We start from the raw sequence: 25,360 nt of genomic DNA on the forward strand, positions 1-25,360 counted from the left end.
TAGTGTAAAGTAAGTAATTTTTGTAACTGAAGAAAAATACTAAATCGTCTGCTCCTGCTTTTGATAGTGAAAAAATACCACTTGTCGGCGCTTCTACAAATATTAAAACAATATCAGAAATAAAACGCAGCAAAAACCTCAAGGGGTAATATTACCGACGTTATCAAAAGAATTAAATACCGGTACACTGTGGTTGACTATGTGGCTTTGATGTCGAGCATCGCTTTTTCTGTAATCTTTAAAGAAGTCTTTGTAGGCCTGTGATTGGTCAGATTTTTTTCTCCTGAGCTACCTTCAGTTTTACCATGAGATAGTCCAAGTATGGATATAACGACAGTGATAATAACCCCTGGAGTAACGAGGATGGGCAGCGATATATGGAAACCAGAAATAAGCAGAAATTCAAAGAATACGCCATAATATGGAATCAGGTAAAATGTGAAATCATTGAAATAATAACTGGAACTAGAAAGAGAAGTCACAGAAGACATTTAATAAAAACCGAAAATGCTTTTTTTAAATATGTAAATTCTAAAACTAAGTAACTACAACTTCTAATAGTACTGAGATAATGGACAGATATATTAAGACAATAGAGGAGAGCTGGGTGTTGTTTATATATGAACTTCATGAAGGCGTTCGATAAAGTCACACATTGGCGATTGTTTAAAAGAATTGATAACATACCTTTCAGAGAAATTAGCAGGAAGAGACGTGTACATATTACTGATTTCAATATACTACAAAAATGGTCGGATACATGGCTCTTGAAATTAGATTCCATCCAGACAAATGTAAAGTCCTCTCGATTAAACCCAAGGACAAAAACATATTAAGAAAATATACTACGCGAATGGGACAGATGATCAAATATAGTTGAAGAACGTCCAACAGAGACCAACAAAGTTAATACCAGGATTTAAATAAACTTAAGAATACTTAAGCATTGACTAACCATAAAGATCATATAGATGTTAACAACAATGTCATTATATTTCGTTGGGAGAATAGATTGACGGCTGACGGCTGATAGATATATGGAGCATGGTGTGTAAAACACCGAAGCCGTTCATGAAGTGTAAATGAATGAATAGGGAGACTCGTTTAGCCAATATATAATAAGCGTATAATTCTGTTCTATAGCGACAAAACATATAGGTATAAAGCCCCGAGGCAAATATGCCGATAATGCCGTCGGGGACAGCAGGCGGGCCTCATTTTAACGACAATTACTGTATGAACCGTTAACATATATATGTACATGTGTGCATGTTAACAAGTAGCCGAATGGATTAATCTCTGTTTTGTATCCTCTAGTATTTTCACCTTACTAACATTACCAGGTAAGTTTTTTTTGCTCAAATTATTATTTCTGATGACATTATATAAAAGAGTATGCTTATAAAACGTTTTATTGAGAAGGATTAACGACTTACTGTTATTCTACTTGATTGGTATGCCTTCGTAATGAAAATAACTTGTCTTGATATAGGCCATGTGCATACCGGCTATTATGATATCGTTTGCATTTGATCTGCATGTGTAGCTCATTATCTATATATATTGATTAGCATGCGACGTGCCCTATTGTTCATTTGTTAAAACCTATCTGAGTCGTCTATTTGGTCCTGTCTGCTAATGTGGACTTTTAGCTTATTTCGAAAGGTGAATATATACTTTATACTTGACGAGTATCTGTTTTAAATTGAGCATACATTTATTTTTGTGTTTAAATATTCAACACAGTTTATCGAGATTTTCTTACCGGAAAACTGAATTAAATTCAGACTAACATACATCGGCTATTCCTAACACTCTACCATCTTGTGGTATACATTTTGTAACTGTTACTGTCTTGTCCCGACAATGCTCTTAATATGTAGGCTGGCTACGTGCGACATCCATCATTCTTAATGACGTCACATTCACTTGTTTCCTCTAGACTGTACAGGTAACATTTTCATTTGTAAGTGGGGCTTTTGCTGCTGTTTTGTTATTATTTTTAAGTTGTGGATGTAGAGGTTTCACAAGTAGCGAATTTACGTCACTCGCTTTCTTCTCTAGATTCTTTCGCTTTAAACCTTTCTTGGATCAAATTTATTCGTTTTCTTTTGTAAGTGGTGATTTTGCTGCTCTTTTGTTATTATTCTAAAGTTGTTTGATGAAGAGGTTTCACTAATAGCGAATTTACTTCACTCGGTTTCTTCTCTGGATTCTTTCTTTTGTAAGTGGTGATTTTGCTGCTGTTTTGTTATTATTTTAAAGTTGTTTAATGTAGAGATTTCACCAGTAGCTTCACTCGTTTCCTTGTGTAGACTATACACGTAACTCTAGTATAACTCTCGTCTTTTGTAAGTGGCGGTTTTGCTGTAAATTATATTATCTGAAATTAAGCTATAAAATTATCAATAAGATTGTGACAATTTGTCAACTCAAAATAGGTGAGAAATTGTTTGATGTAAAAGTTTCATAATTATAAGTAGCAAATGTTATGAGTGTTTTATATGAAGTATTTAAACTGTGTTGACAATGTATTTTGTTAAAACGTTGCAGTATGCTTTTCACGCCACGATGCATCGTTTGTTCATCTGTTTATGCTTAACAGCCGTTGACAGCCAAGGCCATCATGGACCGAACTTTAAGATTAAAAGACAACAAAATAGGGTAACTATTAAAACACACATAGGTTATAAAGGGCAGAAAAGTGCGTTCTGCAATATCTTCTGTGATTTTACGAAAGTTTTAGAAGTTATAGTAATAACATAAAACAGCACAGTCTGAAATGCCTCATGCTTATAAAGGAATATTAATGTATAGTTATTTTGTAATCCTGGTCAATACTAGCTGCAATATACCTTTAAACTAAGTGTATGAAAAGGGGATGTTTCTCTTTAGCTCAATCAAGTGTCATACTAATTATATATTTCAGTGTTCGAGGGCAAAGGCAGTAATTAAATTTAAAAAATTAAGATTTAGATTTAAGAATCACTTTACCGGAATCGGTTTCGATAGTTTGTTATATCTTAGGCATGTACATATAAAGTGATCATATTGATATGTTATAGTGATAACTTTATGATAAAGACTGTCAAAGAGATCATTATCATAGCTTGAAACAAAAAACCCACACCACCTAGCTTTGGCAGCTAAAAATCATATTTCTATAGGGTCTTCACAAAACAAAACTACCGTTGGAAAGAGCGATATTTTTTCTTTTAAAATCATTCTGCCTAACTGTACAAAGTGCCGTTACCAAGACGGAAAAAAACCCACCAAAATCATAAACTTAAAGTTGTTTTTCTGGTAATTTTCATTGTAACGATATGTCGCTTTAATATTTGATATTTGAACATGGACATGTAACTTAAAGATTAAGCTCCCCAAAACCATATGTCAGCCTGTAAGAGAGCCGAAATCTAGGGATCATATATTCCTGGTTTTGAATAAAACGCCTTCAATCACCGCCATGTTCAGTACCTTCGGGTTTTGTCGGAATTCCGAATCGTATCACGTGACTGACGTCCACACGTCCTGCACGTGGTGATCAAGGTAACTAGCGTAAGCGCACATGTGTTTGTTTACGTTTTCCTTCTGGCTAAAATGAGCAAATCATGCTGGTACATGTATATGTATGTCCACAGAGCGAGTATTTGAAACATCCAATTCACGCATTGACGTAATTCAATATTGTGTGTATCAAATATTGTAATGAGCGAGAATTAATTTCTTTGTAAATCCAGTTTGCTGAGGTCGACCACATGTTTTGTTTATGAAAAAATTGTTGACATTTTCTCTTGGTTTTACAACTCTCGTGTTACTTCGAGATTGTCGCGACGACGTTCGGAAGAGTTCGGAATGATTCGGCATCTTTCGAGCCTATTTTCCACGTGTACACGTTAAAAAGATTTTTTACATTTATAATTAAAAATACTTCCAGTGCTGTAACTTTATAAAAAGTGGTAAAATTAGAAAGTTTTAAACTCAGACAGACGGCGAAAAATATGTATAACACTTAAACAGTTTTCATTACGACAAAAAGAGCGAAAGTGATAGATCATACAACTTTAAAAACATGACGTCTTTCGTGCTTTACTAAGAGTTGCCAGCTGCCTTCTCAGAAATCACCGAAACTGTGCTATCTTAGATTTGTTTTATATTTTTTATCAGGTATATCTGTGAACAGCATCAACATCACATGTTCTATATTGATTTGTCTGGTTGTGTCCGTCTGTCGCAAGTCTATAAAGCACTTGAAGTACTATATTCTGCTTGTAAACAATTCATATATATCGATCGCTCGTTTTCATGACTAGTTGGTATATGGATTGATATACACATGTGAATAGCTCAAAAGTAAACATTGGTATTCTTGTCCGGAGGGAAATCGACTGTTATTGAATTCAGGAACAATTTTAATTTCACTTTGCTCGTCAGATCACAATATAATACATTAATACATAATAACAATGAAGTTACCTATAACACACGTATAAGTGAAGTACTGGTTAGTCTGTTCAAATCGAGTCTTGTTAGATTCATTAATTAATTGACATACATAAATAATCTCTTTGACATTATTTACACTTCAAAGCTTAACTAATTTGTACACTGAGGGAATTTAACCAATTTTGATCCTATATATGACATTTAAAATATCAAATGTATCTTTGCTATAAATACGTTTTGATGATTCGTTTTCTTAGATTGTCCTTCATTAATATGAAATCATCGTACTCGCTTTCTACTCAATTACAATTTGTACAAAAATCTCCTGATACCAGCAATGTTTTAAACGGTCAGTTTCAAGGGCTACAGATTGTATAGACAATTTTTGTCAATTTTAAGCAACTTGTGGTCTCTGGTATATTTGTTTTTGTATAAAATATTTGACTTCAGGTCGATTATGTCAACTGAGAGTGGTGAATGGAATTGAACTATGATTACACGTACCAGCAAATATCTGAGTCAAGCTAAAATTGTGAAAATCACATATGCAACAAAGTGACTAAAACCAACTTGGTGTTTGGTATGCGAGGAAACCAAATATCTTTTTCAAATATCTTTTTCCCACACCTACGAGCGTAATATTCACGGGGAGAAACTACGTCACAAACATGGTTGCCGTTGCAATTTAAATGGCAGAAAATTGTTCGCTTCAAGGTAGAAAATGGTATGCTGTGTCACCAATAACGACAATCTCAATAAGACATTGAGTGCACCGTACCCCGGACATTTCCATTTAACAGTAGCAAGTGTTATTTGTGTTATAAATCTCTCCGTTTCTTCAAACACTTCAACACAATCAAGCATTGTTTTGTAAACAACCCAAATTTCTGCATATTTCCGATGTCGTGAGTTAACAGATGAAGGTCAAGATACTCGTCTTTGTAAACTTGACACGGAAAAACCCGTCAAATATTATATCTTTATTTACTCAATAAACCATATATTATATTTACGGTGCACTATCTCATGCATCTTTAAAAAACTGTTGTTGTTCAAACGATATGCATATGAAGTCTTCAATGTGACTTTTAAAAGGTATAATGCCGATATTTAAATAATTTCAATAAAGCGTCGTTAATCAGCCATGCTGATCACAAAAGTTAAGTGGAACATACAATCATATCACATATCACCAGTCAGTCTTACAGGGAATCTAACCTAGAATGCTTACAAATAGACAATTTGACCAGCATGGTTATTTATATGTGTAATGTACCTATTACTCGCTATAACCCGTCATATTTAAGCTATATAGGTTGGGTACGTGTATTCATTGTAACGCAAAAGTTTTCGGACTATGCAAAAGTGATGTACATTAATTCAAAAAACAATGGTCCGTATTTACTCTCAATTTCTATTTTCAACAAATAAATTTCTTTTCTTTTTGGGATGTTTTTCTGTAGTGTATGTACTTATAACAAGCTTTGTCGTAATACAAAATTTGTAAACTTTATTAGCTTAATATCAGCAATGGTGGGTCCGGTTACCTTTTTCTACAAACATATCAATTTGTTTTATTTTCATGGTGCCTTCCTTTGATGTATGTACTTATCATAGGCTATGTCGTAATGCCAAATTAGTTAAAATAACTTGAGTATAAGTAATTAGCAATAATTAGTTTGAGTTTATAATGAATCTGAAATAATAACTATTATACAATCGAGTTTCTAAATACATTTTACGCAAAGCGCAGAACTTTTACAACACTGGAGAAATAAAAAGAATGACATATGTTTGCGGAGATTGAAAATTGAGCGCAAGTACGCTGGAATCCAACTTTAATGTCATGTGCATGCACAGTGGAGTGCAGAATGAGGCAATATGTGCAATAATCAATTCCTTTGCAGTATTTACCAGGATGGTAATCGTCTCCGGGTGCTGTAGCAGGCGTGTTTGGTGGGATTCCCCATGGATATAAATAGACTGCCGGTTGCCATTGACTAATCGCAATTAGTATACAGTGTCCCGTATATGAGTATTTGTTACAGACCACTTTGAAGAAATGGAGTGTTAAAAACCGTTACATTGTATGTGTAGTCGGGAAAATATAGAATTGGGCGTGATATGTCGGAAACTAGCAGAAAAGTATTTTTTTTATAATAAGTGTTGTTTTATGAATTAAAAAGCTGCAAATAAATATTTATTTTTATTTTTTCTAGTTCTAGTACCAGTTTACAATGTAGAAAGAAAAGGGTAATCATTCATTTGCATTAAAATGCTCAGAAAAACTTCTGCAAAAAAAAAATAAAAAATAAAAAAAAATAAAAAAAAAATAACATAAATCTGTGAGTAAAAATATTTTATTGCTTTAAACAAACTTTTTTAATCAATTACTCATCATAAACATTATGATATATTAGTTATAAATACCTTAAAAGGGCTTATTATAACAGTTTTATCTCGAACGAAGTGTTTGACGATTTTTAATTACTGTAAAAGTTTGCAATCTCCCCGAATATATTTACCCGCGAAAATATGAAGTCTTGACTGCAAGTCTTCTATTGTGGCTACTTAGACTATATGAAATCACCGTACCGCATTAAGTCTTAAAGCTGAATTTACATTTAAAGTACCCATTCACACTATAATTAGAAAATGTCAGTATTGTTGTTTTAGTCTTACTAAATTGTCATTTTAATTTTTGAAAAGTACGGAATACATATTTTTCTCTCGAAAATTTTGCTAAATATTCATTTGTGTTTTAATACCTTGTAACATTTTAAGTACCACATTTTGCTACCCATTGGTACCATTGAAACTTTTGCTTACAGTTGTTTATGTTAAAACATAAAAACACAATGTAATCTCTCTATATGGCTTTGCAGTTGTAAATTCACCATGTGTACAAAACCATGATAATGTCGGGAATTAAAGAATTACGTTGCTTCGATAATGGTGGTTGCATAGTAGCTAGCTGGCATTTCATGTCTATTCAGTACAACCAGCAAGGATGGCGTAATTTAATTTAAACTTATGTAACCATTGCTAAGTTTTAAGTATTTTTTGTTCTGAATCTCGAGACTTGCACAGACGACGATAGAAACTCGTATTGTCTGTATGTCAATCATCATGATGTATTTCAATATAAACGTATGTAACCATTGCTAACTTTAAAGTACTTTACAAAATGTATGTTCTGAATCTCGAGAATTGCACATGCGACGACAGAAAGTCGCTTGGTCGTGTGTCAATCATCATGGATGATGTAATTCAATATAAACTTATGTAACCATTGCTAAGTTTGAAGTACTTTACAAAATGTATGTTCTGAATCTCGAGAATTGCACAGGCGACGAAGGAAAGTCGCTTGGTCGTATGTCAATAATCACTTTAGCCTGTCTTAGATATTACCGAATAGAGTGTTTTACTCCGTCCAGCGTTGCAACAGATGCACATCAATTTGTCAAAATGTTGAAGTCTGTTGTAAAAGTGTTCACTCGGACTAAGTAACTTTAATATGAAAAAAATTAGTCATTTTGCGAAAGGGCAATCAATGGTATGCATTGTATTTGGAAACAAAGTTAAATGCGAGTTAAATGAGTCTACAATGTTAGTTTGACAGAATATTTGGTATGTGGTAATATTTCTTTGCGAATATTCTTGTAATGCATTCATCTAATGACAAAGTTAACTGCGAATTGACTCACAATACCTGTTTTATGGAATTATAAGGATCTTTGTGAACATTCTTTTAATTCGTACATCTGATTAAATTTTATTTTTTTAATTATTATATGTGGTTAATACTATAAGTAAATGTATCGATATATAAAAGGTGTATCTTGCGGAATTCAACAATGAAATGTTGAGCTATAGTCCAGTAAAAATACGAAAAATAGAGGCCTAACCTCCAAATAATTGCAACAGAATTTGTTTTCTGCTTTTTGGGTATTTTACCATGAAAAAAGTCGCCAAAAATCATATGTTCGGAAAGTCGTTTTTTCAACACCCGAAAAATAAGAAAATATGTAGAAATTATACTTTTGACCACTTTTAAAGTACAATATCTGCTATTTTTCCAATACTTGAAATATGAAATCGGGTATATAGTAAGACGAACTTTAGGTTAGTACAATTAAGTTGAAATGATACAATAATTTCAGCCAATCCAAGAAATAAAGAAGGATGAAAACGGCTCAAAACCTTTTGAATTTAGCTAGCATAACAGTTTCTTTTCTTTTTAGATGCAAACATTTATAAAATCTTACCCTGAACTATATCAGTTTGTGTTTTATGCCTTAAAGAATTACATTTCTTTGATATTAATGCATGATCGATAATACGTTAGCTAGAAAAAAACCTAAATATTAATATATCAAGTTGACTGCCAATTTGAAGTGTTTTTATACTTAGATTGTTGGCAAAACACCCATTTTGGTAGTTAATATTTCGGAAAATAAAAAAAGCAAATGCTTCAAAATATGTTATATCCTCTTTTGTATATTTTATACTTGTTATGTTTATCATTTGTTGTAAAACCGGTATAAATATCCACATCTTATTTAGTTGTAAAAACTTCCTATCACGTTAATTTGGCTGACTACCCAAATATGTCCATAAATCTGCAATACATAAATCTTAATTTTTCGAAAATGCTTTATTCGTTTGTCATAAAATGTTGCCGGTAAATAAATCAGAACTGTGATGATTTTCAGCTATAAAATTGAACTTGAACTTTCATTTTATTCCTGAATCTCATTGAAAATCATATAACCCCCATCCAGTTCCATTATGGAAAAATGAAAAACTGACCTATGCAAATATTTGATCAAAAAGAAACTTCAATCTCACTTTATAAAGAGCGCTCCATTATGGTGGTAATATCTGCCAAAGGATTTTGCAATCTGATTAGTCACAAAATAGATATTTACATTTTTGACATTTCAACTTAAGGACTTAGCCAATTAGAAACGTTTAGTCAAATTGGCACTAAATGAGGATTTGATCGACCTCACGTCTTTTATATTTGGGGATATCTTGATATAGTAGTCTCTTTTAGGTGAGTATAGCCTACATAGAATCTGAATTAATAACTATATAAACACTTGAGACGGTACTTACTGAATAATTCTTGAATGAAAAAGACATATTATTCAATTTGGACTTCAAAATGTCCTTGGAATAGGACAAAAGACCAACTTTGAGCAACCATATTATCTTAAAGGTAGTGAAAGTAAAATGTTTTACTTTTAAAGCCTTTAATCAACAAGTTTTATTTAAATAGATTCCACCAAAATGAGCATCAATGGTATTGTTGATAATAACAACAATCCAACAAAAGAATATTTGGCTTTTTCAAGGACATAATTATGCAATTTTCATGCTGTCATACTTTTTCCCTGTGTTGATTTCAACTTATGTTTTTGGCAATCTGTGCTGTCCTTATAACGTTCTTGTCATACACTAATTTTCTAGTATCTCATGATAACCATGTAAATTTATATTTGGCTTCAAATTTGGCAAATTATGCAAATATCTCTATTTTTCTAATTTTTGGGGGGTCAAGAAAAACTTTTTCCCAAATTTTTATTTGTGGCGACTTTTTTTCTTGTATAAAACAAAGTCAGATCTGTATGAAAAACAAAGAAAAAATTCTGTTGCAATTATTTTGCGGTAACACCCTATCTTTACTTGACTACTAAATTAAGCAAGCGAACCTTCTTAAAATTTATATTTGAAACATCTTAAATACCTGTTGTTACAGAAGCAATCTATGTCACTTATACCGGCTAATTATTTTAGTGTTTTTCTAATTTAGGTTTTCTGTCTCCACTCATTACAACTCGTACGTGAAACTCAAACTCAGATTCAGATTCAGATTCTTTTATTTCCTTGTTTTTTTACAACATCGGAGAGTTGACATAAATATATACAATATAACAATGCAGACAGTGCTGGACAAACATATATGTATCTACATTTTGCATAGCAAAACAGATACATTGTATGATTAACAAGGACATAGTCATTCAGATCCCCCGCCAATCGAGATATCAAAGCTGAAGTAAGTTTGATTGTGGAGACTTATGTGTATGAAAAAAAAACCCAGGAAAAAGTGCAAAAAATTAAAACCTAAAAATAGCAAAAGGTACTACTAGACCATAAAAATTATGTGTCTATGAAATGGAAATATCTCTGCTGGTTTTAGAGTTATGCTCCGGAAATGAACCTGCTACAAAAATATGATATTTTCAGCAATGTTTCCATGGTAACGGAAAAAATGCAAAAAATGAAAACCTAAAAATAGCAAAAGGCACTACTAAACCATAAGACCAATGTGTGTATGAAGTTTCGTGGAAATATCTCTACTGGTTTTAGAGTTATGCTCCGGAAACCATTCGTACGGATGGACGGACGGACGGACGGAACCCATTTGTATATCCCCCGCCAACTTCGTTGGGCGGGGGATATTTATGTATATATACCATTGCATAAAACATAAGATCAATGATTTATAATGCACATTTCAAAACCTTGGAATATTAACTAACTTAAATTAGAAATTAAATTATCTCGTAGCTTTAAAGCCAAATCTATATATTTTCCTAACCTGTTTAATTCCCTATATTCTGGGTTGATAATAAAAGTACCAACTTAAACACACTAGGACGACTATAATAATATGATTTAATATATTTTTTTCTTAATTCAGAGTAACAATTACATATAAGTATAAAGTGAAATTCATCTTCAATGTCATTAGCATTACATACCTCACACAATCTTTGAATTCTCTGACGATTCCTATACCTCCCTTGTTCAATATTTAAATTATGTGAACTAAATCTTATACGTGCAATATTCTTCTTACATTGTATATGAATTATTAATTGATTTTGTTAGGTAAAATTGAAGAGTGAATTTATCTATAATATGTCTATAAAGAAACCCCTTTGATATCGTTTATACATTTGAAATTAGTTCTTGTCTCTGTGAACATCGTGAAATCTATTCTCAATAATTTTATAAGTAACTTTATCATCTACTTTCGTATTATTCCAGAGATATGTTAATCCTAATCTATTTAATTCCCCTCGTATATATTTAAAATCCAACTTTCATCAGATCGTATTCTATCTTCGTAGCAAGCTCTTATTTCACATTTTTTTAAGCCAGTACTTAAAGATGCTCCACCGCTGACAAATGGTATTTTTTCACTATTAAGCAGAAGATTAAGTATTTTTCTTCTGTTACAAAAGTTACTTAATTTACACCATTACCGCCATTGAAAAGTTTGAGCTTCTTATTTCACTTCAAGTTGAAAATATAAAAAATAATTAATTGCATCCCGTAAAAATTCCGTGGCACTATATCCTATATGGAATGAAGCACTGATTGCATGCACTATTTTGTATTATTTTTGTGTTAATTAGACAGATATATATACGATTAAACACCAATTATTGTTCAAATGATGAATATCATTTATGCTCTGTCGGCGGTGGAGCATCTTTAATTATACGTAATTTTCTTAAAAACTCAACAGAATTAGTAGACAACACATAGAAGTAGTTCTCTTTCTCTCAATCTTAAACGTCGAAATCGATTTTATATGGATTTTTTCTATCATGTTCATTGGCGTTGAAATATATTACAGCCGATGTAATGAAGGTCGATTTCAATGCCAAACGGTAATGCGAAGGATGTTAAATCAGCCCTTTAAAAATATGATATGGGCCACATAATTCGAAGGTTTGTGATGTTAAATCGGCACTTAAAAAAATCTTGTATGGTCCAAAAATGAGTGGATATACTAGAAACACATCATTTTTTGTCAAAGTAAATTATCCTTGTCAAAGTAAAATTGCTTCTTAAGCAACTTAAAGATGCTCCACCGCTGACAAATGGTATTTTTTCACTATTAAGCAGAAGATTAAATATTTCTGTTACAAAAGTTACTTAATTTACACCATTACCGCTATTGAAAAGTTTGAGCTTCTAATTTAACTTCAAGTTGAAAATATAAAAAATAATTAATTGCACCCCGAAAAAACTCCGTGGCAGTATATCCTATATGGAATGAAGTACTGATTGCATGCACTATTTTGTATTATTTTTTGTGTTAATTAGACAGATATATATACGATTAAACACCAATTATTGTTCAAATGATGAATATCATTTATGCTCTGTCGGCGGTGGAGCATCTTTAATTATACGTAATTTTCTTTAAAAACTCAACAGAATTAGTAGACAACACATAGAAGTAGTTCTCTTTCTCTCAATCTTAAACGTCGAAATCGATTTTATATGGATTTTTTCTATCATGTTCATTGGCGTTGAAATATATTACAGCCGATGTAATGAAGGTCGATTTCAATGCCAAACGGTAATGCGAAGGATGTTAAATCAGCCCTTTAAAAATATGATATGGGCCACATAATTCGAAGGTTTGTGATGTTAAATCGGCACTTAAAAAAATCTTGTATGGTCCAAAAATGAGTGGATATACTAGAAACACATCATTTTTTGTCAAAGTAAATTATCCTTGTCAAAGTAAAATTGCTGAGTGAATTTGCGACCCAAAATTTTATGTTTGCTGATTCGATATGTGTATCCTTTTAAGCTACATGAAGATGAAATTAACTGGATACAGTCAGAGAAGTCCAGACTTTGGTTCTGGTATGCAAGATCTCCCCTTACTTATATGAATATCTTTAAAGGCCGAATCGGCTTCATCATATATCTTTAAAAGGAATCTAGGTTAAAACGGCCCTAGTGCAATAACGGCCCTAGTAAAAACGGCCCTACCGTCAGAACGGCCCTAGTTAAAACGGCCCTAGTTTTAAATAGCCATAATAATAAAATACTTTTAAAGACATATGTACTTTATATGTTGTCTATTTTATTTAAAGGATAAATCGAAAAGAAGATAATTTGTTGAAATTGATCAGCCAATGTATACGTATAAGATAATGATTACATTTATATATTATTATGCGTAAATATATATACAAGTTGATTATTATACTTATATCAAGTGTATTAATAGGAAAAGATATTTAAATTTTATAAAACTTTGTACATGTTGTGAAGATAAATGTATATAATTTATATATTTATTACCGTTTTCACATAATTTAAATTTTATCGTTGTGAAACGATTGATATCATTATGATGAAATGTATAGATACGGCATAGATACGGATAAGTAATTAAGATTAATTTTCATAATTATATAACATCATGCTTTATTCAGCTATATACTCACTGTTAAGTAATTTAAAAGAAATTTAAAAACTTGTGATTTTGAATTGTATACACCAAATTATATATGTAATATAATGTACACTATTATAAACATTTCATTCAATATTTACCTCTTCCGTCGTATCCATTTCACTAGTGTGATGAGGGATACTACAGTCTCTGCAAAACCATGCAATCATACCGTCCTCTCCCCGCATGGTAGCACGGTATAGCTCAAGTGATATACCTATAATATAATTAATGACGATGAAAATATATGAAAGAATGGAAATGAATAAAACAAAAAGGTTATATCGCGCCGTGAAATGTTTGATGGGTCTTAATACAAACCTGTTAAATGCATATATTCACTCTTATATAATTAACGGCAGCGAAAATATCGTTACCGCGAAAACATGCACTGTTACAGTAATCTACATGTACAAACTCGCGAGCGTCGTTCAGTTCATACGATTATCACAAATATGTACGTTAGAAATTCTTTATAATGTGCAAAACACAATTCGATTTAAGTATTAATAGATACGCGTTAAAATAAAATGATATAATAAATATATATATAATTATGATAATATGATTTAAAATGCACACACATACCAATACAAATTTGGATTTAATGACATATTATCTGAAACGCCTTGTATATTTTCAAAATTTTGATAAATTGGAACTTACCAGTGTCACACAATCGATGTTGCCATCTATCACAACCATCGCACTGCAGCGCATGCTGTTGTGGTCGGACAGCTGCTTGACCACAACTCAAACATCCCGTGAATGCTGGCCTCATGTCGAATTATGATGCATAAAATCGGTAAATCCAAGGAATCAACGAGAGTACTTTACTACACAACAGTTGTATAATAAAAGGGGATATTTTTTTTTACTGTATGCCTATTTTGTGTCGACTTCTGACCAATAAGCGAAAGTGTTGGTTTAACAGAGTCACTCAAAATTTAAGGTAATTATGATCGCCCAAACTAATTAAGCTGTACAAGTCCGGTTCAACATCAGAAACCTTGTAGAATTCCATCATAATCATGTCCAACGTACGCTTTGTTCCTAGATATCCTGAAGTAATCGAATGATAAGCTAGATTTATAACCGTTCCGCGATACACTTTGGGTACAACCAACTGATTGTATGTACTCCCATTACCTATTCCGTCTTTGCATATTACAGAGTTAGCTCCCTTGCGGATAGGTATCCATTGTGACGTCATTATTCTATGGGCGCTATTCACGTCGTTTTCTCCGAAAAGTATGACGTTACGCTCGCAAACACATGATGTCACAATCAATACCTACCCGCAAGGGCAGATAACTCTGTAATATGCAAATACAGAATAATGGGGCTACTGAATTTCCTGTATACAATATCCCGGCGAAGAAAAGACCGTAATGTAGCACTATGTCCTATATGGAATGAAGAACTGAATGCGCATGCACCCAAAGCAATATAAATTACTCCATATTTATATTAGACACACATGAATACGATTAAACACCGATTATTGTTCAAATGATGAGTATCTTTATGCTTTGTCGGCGGTGGAGCATCTTTAAAGTAACTAAACTATGATTAAATTACACAGAGCGGAATTTGTCGCATCGCGAACTGCCAGCGAAAAATCCATACGCGAAAATGTTTACATTTGGAGTAAGTAATATTATTGTCGAAGAAAAAAAATCCCAATAAATTTGTGATAGATGTTCGTGTATATGTTTATGTTTCCAGATCCATAGAAGATGGCGTCAGGCAAGAAATATCTTACTGTTGTCACAGTGGTTGTACTTCTGACCATGGTCTGGTTGATGCACTCATTCGATCATTTACACAATGTACACTCCCCTCAGAAGACATGTAACTGTGTTACGGAGACAGCAGTGACAAAACGACCGACCAACAAGCCGATTTGTCTGCCGCCTGACAAGACCTTCACAGAAGATCTCCTCTGCATGGTATGTGTGCTGGGGCACTATTCCTCTGTCATTTGAATATTGTCAATGAAATCGTAAACTATAATGAAAAATTTAGAAAGACTCAACAACATATAGCAGACTAAGACAGAAAAACAGGTACGAATGTATTTAATATACATTATTTTATTATAGAAGAACCTCAGTTATCCGATTTTCATACATATGTCAATAGTATGTATACCACTATAGTTAAATAGGAGACATGACACCATTCATATGTATTCAATTCGATCTTTCCTAACGATCACAATACATTTTCTATTCTATTGATTATAGTTTCATCAAAGTAAACATTTGTATATTTTCAACCATCATGTTTTCCCTCCATCTTTATTCATTATAGATCACGATTGATAGTCATTCGACCAACACGTGTTATAATGAGAAATATCTCTTTACTTTCACAATGTCTATATTCATTGTCAATGGATGTCAATATAGATTCTTTATCTCAATTGAATGTTGACGAAGCTACGGTGGCTGGGAAAGGACATGAAAAACAAACAAAAAACAACTTTGTGTGTTCACACGCAATAGTATTGCGTTCACATGCAATATTTTTTTAAATTTCCATGTCCTTTCCCAGCCACCGTGCTAAGCTAATCCATTAACAAGTATATTGCATGCACCATATCTAGGAAATGCCATCGTTCCTTCCCAAATACAAGAATCCATGTTGGAAGACAAATGGTGGCCAGTTAAAGTGTCTTCCTTATTTCATGCTGATCGGTATGGATAAGTCGGGATCTAGTGACCTGTTTGACCGGATTACTAAACACCCGGATATTCTGGGGAACAGAGGGAAACTTGGAAAGGAGACGTGGTGGTGGAGCTGGTATCGATATGGTAGATTTATTCCTTTTTTTACTATTACAGATTTGTCTCCCTTGCGTGTAAGTATTTGTTGTGAAGTCGTTAGGCCTATTTATGAGCGTCGTTTTCTCTGATAGACTGCTATTGTAGTTTTTCTCCGCTCCAAAAAATACGATAGTATTTTTGAGCACAGCCTAGCGGAGATTATTGGTGCTAAGCCAGGTAATCCTGAAAACTCTGACTTTACGCTCGCAAAAAATAACGTCATAAATAATACCAACCGTAATGGCAGATAACTCTGTAATATGCAATACGAAATGTAATACTAAACTTTAAGATATTGTCAAATACGGAAATTATGTTTACTGTGTGTGTGTGTGGATTTTTTTTATTATGCAGAGTTTTCCAAAAACAGTTAGATTATCTCCCTTTAAATTCCGATAATAAGATCATTTAATTCAATAAATATATAGATAAATACATACATTTTGAATTTGTTTATTTGATTTTATTTATTTCATTTCATTTCCTCGGCGTTTCCGGTAGAAAAATTGCATGTTACGACGAGAAAGGGGAACTATGTATTAATTTAGAGGGAAATGGTCGTTTTATGTACAAGCTTTTGTGTATGTCTCCATTTAGAGGGAAATGGTCGTTTTATGTACAAGCTTTTGTGTATGTCTCCATTTAGAGGAAAATGGTCGTTTTATGTACATGCTTTTGTGTATGTCTCCATTTAGAGGGAAATGGTCGTTTTATGTACAAGCTTTTTTGTATGTCTCCCGTGTACATGTCAATGAAACAAACGTGTAGAAATTAAGTCAACTATTAATTTTCAAATCAACAGGAACAACTCTCATTCGAAAAGAAAAGAAACAAACATTTGAGGAATACCTGAAATTCTTCAACAAATCCACCTTGATTATCGATTCCCCTGCGAAGACAGACAAAAATGGCTACCATTACGGCATTACCGGTAAGTGTGACACATTACGACCAAGCCGGATGTTATAACAAAAATGCGTCATTTGAAATCCGGAAAGTTCATCAAAAGTGACATTCTCTGCTCATTCTAAAATTGTATTATGCCGATGACAAAAAATATTTTTCTCTATCAAAAACAGGAGAAGAAGAATAAGTACTTTTCTTAAGTAACTTACTTTTGTGACAGTTGAAAAGTTTAAGAATCTAATTTTACTTCAAATTCAAAATATTAAAAACAATTTATTAATTCACGAAAAACACGCATTAAAAGTATATTTTTTTAATTTTTTTTTTGGTTATTATACATACATCTACACAATTAAACACCAATTGTTGTTCAAATGATGAGTATCATTTCTGCTCTGTCGGTGGTGGAGCATCTTTCGGAGGTGATGGAGTGAATAACATCGTAAGTTCCGAGATAAAAATCTTCCTCGCTTCTTTCCTTTAGCTTTGATGGTTTAGAAGCTTCGTTCTTTTTTTATTTTCGAGTTTAATGACTATATCTATACTTAATCTATTATCATTTGTCGTAACATTGAATATTGAAGTATTGAGTTTCGTGGATATTCTATCGAAACTTCAAGCTGGAAATCTGTGCTACAAACGATTGGTATAGTGAAAAAAGACAGATATATTTCGATTCACTGATATCTTCAAAATTAATGAAGAAATTACAAAAAAGCAGAACACGGTCAACATACAATGTACTTTAGTACAAATGTCGTCTGTATCTGTGTATAAGTAAGCCCTGTTACTGTAAATTAACTAAATTAACTCAATTATATTTCACCGGCGATAACAACCTGAGAAAATATATCATAGCGAAAAAGATTCAACTTCAAGTACAACAGAGCGTTTGAAATTGTTATGAAAAGGTTATTGGATAGGAAATCGCGACAATAAAACGCTGCGAAAAAAGGTTGATATACAGTACCACTGTAGTGCAACTAGTACGGCAATGATGTTTTGATCTGTTTCCGATATCGCTTCGATATACGAGTACCGAGTAGGTAGGTTCCAACTTGTAGAGTTTAAAGACATTGTGCATGGTGTTACAGACCGATATTCAGCTCAAGTGTTAATTAGATATCCTACCTTGTATCAAGATCGTGATTTCACTCAAAGTACTCCTATTTATCATACAATTGTGACACTTACATACAGCTTAATGCGAGTTCCTAGCAAAAACTTTAAGTTTTCATCTGAATCTTGCTTATTATTCAAGATATTCACAAAATATGACTGAGAAACAAATTATTAGGTTCATATGTATCAATCTGATGTGCACTTTGCTAAATTTGATGAAGAATAAAGAGTGTTTGACCCTTGTTTACATCGTTGTGTCAGTCTTTGCGCAACGGTTTTGATCGATGATATTGCGAAAAAGTGTACGGTTTGGAGTTTGAGATTGCAACGGTTTGGTATTATTTATATGATGGCATCTCCATGCGTAATAGAATCTAACCGTAACGTATTAACCATTAGTTACAGTTTATATAATTATAGACCCACCAGAGTGCCCATAGACCATTTTTAGACGTTTTAGTGACCTAGATAAAAAAAAATCAGTAAAAATCCTATTCTACATTAAACACGCGTAGTACAATAATGTAGAATAGGATGATTACCGATTTTTTTATCTAGACCCCTAAAACGTCTAATATGGTCTATGGGTACTCTTGTGGGTTCACGATTACATTATAATTAATGTACACATAAATATATAAACTGTAAATAATTATCAGATCCTTAGCTGTGACATTAATTACATTTGTCCAGTTCACCTTTCAAATGATAGTTTGCCGCTGTCCACTCGGTCACACTGACCAATGCATATATGATACTATTACTAATTAGGCACCTTTCATTATACGAGTGAGATATGTGTACATGCATCTGATATGTACATGATTTCGTATACCGTTTTATGCCCATCATTAGAATGCCTATATGTCTCTCAAATCCTTTGATGTGGGATTAAGGAGTTTTTACTTTTGAAAACTTTTGAATTTATGAAACATTTTATCGCATACCTACAAAAACTGTTTTGGGAGAATTTCAACGGCAAAATTTGTTGTAAATATGCAATAGAGTCGGACATCTTGTCCCGCCGTCCTCGAATCCTGGCGTAACCACAAGGATCTGAGAATAAGCTACAGTTCATTTCAATATGGACCAATCAAAGAGCCCATAGACCATGTTTACACGTTTAAGGGGTCTAGATAGAAATCGTTTAACTCACATTCTACAAATTACGTATATTGCGTATATATTGCATATAAATTTTTACGTAAGTTGAAATTTATGTTAAATCGACAAACTTTATATAGAATATATAATTCCTATATTGTACCACTACTTGAATATTGCTGTGAGGTATGGGATGGGTGTTATCTCGGCGATGCAGACAAATTAGAAAAACTCCAATTAGAAGCTGCTCGTGTAATTACGGGATTACCGTCTTACACGAGCAGAGATTCTTTGTACTCTGAAACTGGACTGGAACCACTCGCAAATAGAAGATCCAGAAGAAAACTGCAGCTTTTTTACAAAACAAAAAACAATCTAGCACCAAATTACCTAACAGCTCTTCTTCCAGCTTTAGTCTCAGAAAATTCTCAATATAACCTTCGTAATGCCAATAATGTCTCTATACTAAATTATCGTTTACAATTAACAAATTTATCCTTTTCCCCTTTACAATCCAATTTTGGAACCAGTTAGACCTTGGAATTCGACAAAGTGTATCATATTCGGCATTTCAACATTCTCTTCGTAGTTTTAGAGATACTCAAATACCCATTTACTTTCTCATTGGTGATAGAAAACATAACATTTTTGCATGCCAGATTAAGAAACAAATCCAGCACTCTTAATAATGACTTATTTCAAGCTAATTTAATTAATTACAAACACTGTCAATGCGGACATTCTATCGAAGATGCAGATCATTTCTTTTTCGTATGCAACAATTATACTAATCAACGCCTAAAATTATTTCGTGAGCTTAATGATTTCATCCCGTTAGACCTGCACCTACTTCTATTCGGTAATTCTATTTTATCCAAGCAAGATAACGAAACTATTTGCCAATCCACCCAGCAGTTTATTAAAGATACTAATAGATTTAATTAGAATATTGCTTTGTTTGTTTTAATATGTTACATCATTCTGGTCTTTCCCGGCTCGGGGGACAAATATGTTTGTGATAAGATTTTATAGAAGGATCAGCGAACGAAAAGGAGAAAGACATCGAAGGCACGGTATGTGATAGACATTAGATAGTTTGAATGGCATGAACAGTGGAATAGTTTAACACCGGTGATTGTCACCTGAGCCGGGATGGACCATCTACTTTATTAAATATATATATATATGTTATATATGCTAATAAGTCTCTCTCTTCCTCTCTCTCTCTCTCTCTCTCTCTCTCTCTCTCTCTCTCTCTCTCTGTATATATATTTGTATATAGTTAAGGTCATCCGTTTGTTGTTGTATATAATAGATACTAATTGGAGCGGGCTTAATATAAGTTTGTGAACTTGTGCCCAATCCTTTTTGTGTATGAATTTACAAATAAACTATGTTTAAATAAAAAAAACCCATCTCACTCGTATAATGAAAGGTGGCTAATTATTAATAGTATTATATATGCATTGGTCAGTGTGACAGAGTGGACAGCGGCAAACTATCATTTGAAAGGTGAACTGGACAAATGTAATTAATGTCACAGCTAAGGATCTGATAATTATTTACAGTTTATATATTTATGTGTACATTAATTATAATGTAATCGTGAACCCACAAGAGTACCCATAGACCATATTAGACGTTTTAGGGGTCTAGATAAAAAAATCGGTAATCATCCTATTCTACATTATTGTACTACGCGTGTTTAATGTAGAATAGGATTTTTACTGATTTTTTTTTATCTAGGTCACTAAAACGTCTAAAAATGGTCTATGGGCACTCTGGTGGGTCTATAATTATATAAACTGTAACTAATGGTTAATACGTTACGGTTAGATTCTATTACGCATGGAGATGCCATCATATAAATAATACCAAACCGTTGCAATCTCAAACTCCAAACCGTACACTTTTTCGCAATATCATCGATCAAAACCGTTGCGCAAAGACTGACACAACGATGTAAACAATGGGTCAAACACTCTTTATTCTTCATCAAATTTAGCAAAGTGCATATCAGATTGATACATATGAACCTAATAATTTGTTTCTCAGTCATATTTTGTGAATATCTTGAATAATAAGCAAGATTCAGATGAAAACTTAAAGTTTTTGCTAGGAACTCGCATTAAGCTGTATGTAAGTGTCACAATTGTATGATAAATAGGAGTACTTTGAGTGAAATCACGATCTTGATACAAGGTAGGATATCTAATTAACACTTGAGCTGAATATCGGTCTGTAACACCATGCACAATGTCTTTAAACTCTACAAGTTGGAACCTACCTACTCGGTACTCGTATATCGAAGCGATACCGGAAACGGATCAAAACATCGTTGTCGTACTAGTTGCACTACAGTGTTCACGAGATCCAGTGGTTTATGATGAGTTATCGCTATGCAGAAAGCCACGTTCATTACGATGTCCATGCATTAATAAGGCGCCACTTTAATGCATATGATCAATGTACGTTCATCCATAACAGAGCATTGCAGGTGTTTTGCGTACTTCCGATTGAATTTAGAAATTACGCAATGTTATAAGCGTGTGTGTTATCAATAAACTGTGTTAATCATTGATGTTCATGTTAAATTACTCTATAATGGCAAATGAAATACAGACATTTCAAATCGATAAAATGAAGGTAAATTGGAAAAAAAATGAATTTGAACCATGGTTTAATACATACAAAAGTAACAAATAGAATGGTATGAGCATCTGATATTACATACAAGTATCTAATGCTCTCGTATTAAAAATGCTTTGTTCTGTATTGTATACCATAGGGGACGGAACACCCATGGACGCCTGGGATTTTCGTGGATGGACACAGATACCGCAGAACAAAGGTCTCAAAGAACCAAAATATTTGACCCCTGACCTCGTCCATCACGTCAACAAAAATATGAAGCTTATCATTATCATGCGTAACCCGGTTGACAGGTACAGGCGGGTCAAATCTTTCACGAAGCTTTTCATGATATGAAAACATTTCAAAAATTAAAATCTTAACTTAAATTTTAACGAATTAAAATTGTTTTGATGAGTATTATAATTTACACATTTTTTTTTCGGATCAAAATTTCGTGATCTTGTTTGATGAATTTTATAATTTACACATTTTTTTTCACGGATCGAAATTTCGCAACTCGCGAAATCGTGGAGATATCATCCCCACCAAAATAACAAGCTGGCACTTACCGTCACAGTTTGTCAATGGATAATTTAGATATACCTTCACGTCACTACGACAATACTTGCCGACATAGCTTAAGTATTAGAAAATGAGCGCAATTGAAATTGTTTCGAAACAGATTGTGAACTTGTAATATTTTTTTCAGGCTGTACTCGGATTATTATTTTCTTCAGTTGGCTGGAAACTCACCTCAAGCATTCCATAATTCTGTTGTCACTTCAATTTCCGTCCTGGATCAATGTTTAAAACAAAGTTCCATGTTGACTTGTTTGTCGGGAGAAAAACGACATCAGTTTTGGAATAAAGCCGTAAGTTATATTACAACCTAGAAAGTCCTACACAGTACACATAAGTATCTCAAATTATGGCGGTATATTTATACGAATAGCAAAATTAACGTTTTCGACTCAATAAACGCCCATTTCCAAAGGTCATCTGGACGTGACCCCCAAATGGAATATTGTCAGATACTCTTTTATCAAATGTAGTGTTAATAAGGATGTGTATTTTAATGATATTATAAGTAAACATTGATGTTAGGTCTTAATTGTGTACAATTATTATGTTCCGGCCAACGTTGCGAATGAATGTGCTTGTACTACTTTTGTTGTTGTTGATAGGCTCGAATCCACATTGGATTTTACTCGGAATACGTGAGACAATGGTTGAGGGTGTTTCCTAAGGAGCAAATTCTTTTCCTCCGTACAAAAGACTACTCAGCAGATATAACAAGTCATATGTCCAAAGTATTCGACTTCCTTGGGTCACGTGAGTATATAAAGCTGGGTCACATGTGTGTTTTATTTAGGTCACACGAATAACCAGATATACTCGATGTTCCCGAGTATGTCCCTACAACCTAGAACCTGTCTCCAAATGATCAGTGCTCGGCATAAAGGGGATGTGACGACTGGTTTGCCCGTTGTCAGTATAATGTATTCGGGTGGTGTGTGCTGACCAGTGTCTTTGGCGGCATGCCCCAGTACGATAGCACTATAAAACAGTTCCACTAGTCTACTTACACAACCCAAATATACCACAGCCTCCTAAAACTTTCACACACAACACATTGCATACAGGGGAGGCCGTTCTTAAATGTCAATATATGTTAAAGACAAATAGTATTATTTCTTTATAAAAACAGAAGCAGACGATTTAGTATTTTTCTTCAGTTACAAAAGTTACTTACTTTACACCATTACCACAGCTTCTTTGAGGTTTTGCTTCTTTTTTAGCTTCTTACTTTACTTCCGGATAGTCAACTAACACGCGATAATTAGAAGGACGATGGGAATCATAAGACGACCTACCTTTTATAATTAATCTATTTTAATTTGATTGTTTAACGGTAAGCTAATAACTTTTGCGACTCTACAAAATTATCAATCTCGTTTTACATTTCTATTTAAAAAATAAAAGCAGTATCGGAAAGGTAGTGGGCCTTTGTGCGTTTTTTTTTCTTTTTTTTTTCTTTTTCTTATCACTAATTCAATTTGTTTCACAACAAAGTCTCATTGGGAGGTTTCGGTATGCCAATTTCTTTTTTTGATATTTTATGTTAACCTACGGTATATAATTATCACCGCGAAATGAAGCATTACGGTGCTTAAGAATGCATTTTTCGTACAATGCGAGCATAAAGTACATGTCCTGATCATATAAATATTATTATCAAATATAATATTGTCTGTTTTAGGTCCTTTATCGGCGGCGGAAATGACGTCATATGGAATCAATTTGAAGGCTAAAAAACACGTTACAGCAAGAAAGAAGTCAAAGGGACCAATGCTCGACGAAACTCGAGAATTATTAACTAAATTGTATGACCCTTACAACAAACAACTTGCCGAAATCTTACATGACGACCGATTCTTATGGAGGGAATGAATAGTCTAATGAACGATAGCAAGACCTAATCGAAGGCTGTCTCTGAAATAGGCGTTCTGGCACCATGTTAAAGGTCTTCAGGATATGGCCGGGAACAAAACTGGTGATGGGTAAATGAAATGGGAAAACCAAGTAGTTCTTGTTACGGCTGCACAGTCCAGTCACTTCGTCTGGACAATGGAACATGGAACAGTGATCAGATCTATCGTCGTCAAGGCAACGTGGTGTGCACCACGTGAAGTTTGTACGTCAAATGTACCATCAAGACAACGGCATGTCTAAAACCAATCTGACTGCACAGCAAACAATTGTGCGTTGACATGCCTTATCATTTCTGCAAACGTAAAGTCACGACCATGAGTCAGACCTGTGGTAGGATGTCATTACGGCATTTTCCGTAAACGGGATTTTTTTTTTGTGTGTTACCATGCTATGTTTATTATTATGAACCAAACATTTTATGTAGATTTTTTTGTTCAAGCATAACTTAATTTTGAATAAGAATACAATGAGATTGAGTTGCTTTCTGTTGTAATAAACAGAATTCAAATTGTGCAATATGAAAATATCAACTTCATGGTATTTC

The 25,360-nt window shown here is 33.2% G+C and overlaps 1 protein-coding gene across 1 annotated transcript; it reads left to right on the top strand.

The window, feature by feature from the left end:
• Positions 1 to 1,078: 1,078 nt before the first annotated feature.
• On the top strand, positions 1,079 to 25,360 carry LOC138325489 (carbohydrate sulfotransferase 15-like). The gene is made up of 8 exons (XM_069271181.1): positions 1,079 to 1,343; positions 15,455 to 15,678; positions 16,338 to 16,545; positions 17,360 to 17,488; positions 22,478 to 22,634; positions 23,033 to 23,195; positions 23,508 to 23,655; positions 24,584 to 25,360. Exons 2-8 carry the CDS (start codon positions 15,466 to 15,468, stop codon positions 24,772 to 24,774), a joined length of 1,209 nt encoding a protein of 402 aa, XP_069127282.1. The 5' UTR covers positions 1,079 to 1,343; positions 15,455 to 15,465; the 3' UTR covers positions 24,775 to 25,360.

Source organism: Argopecten irradians, chromosome 6, assembly GCF_041381155.1.
Source record: "Argopecten irradians isolate NY chromosome 6, Ai_NY, whole genome shotgun sequence".
NCBI classification, from domain to species: Eukaryota; Metazoa; Mollusca; class Bivalvia; order Pectinida; family Pectinidae; genus Argopecten; species Argopecten irradians.

Coding starts and splice junctions, on each gene's coding strand:
- LOC138325489 (XM_069271181.1), top strand. CDS start 15,466: ATGGCGTCAGGCAAGAAATATCTTACTGTTGTCACAGTGGTTGTACTT. Junction 22,635..23,032: donor ATGCGTAACCCGGTTGACAG/GTACAGGCGGGT, acceptor TATTTTTTTCAG/GCTGTACTCGGATTATTATT. Junction 23,196..23,507: donor ATCAGTTTTGGAATAAAGCC/GTAAGTTATATT, acceptor TGTTGTTGATAG/GCTCGAATCCACATTGGATT.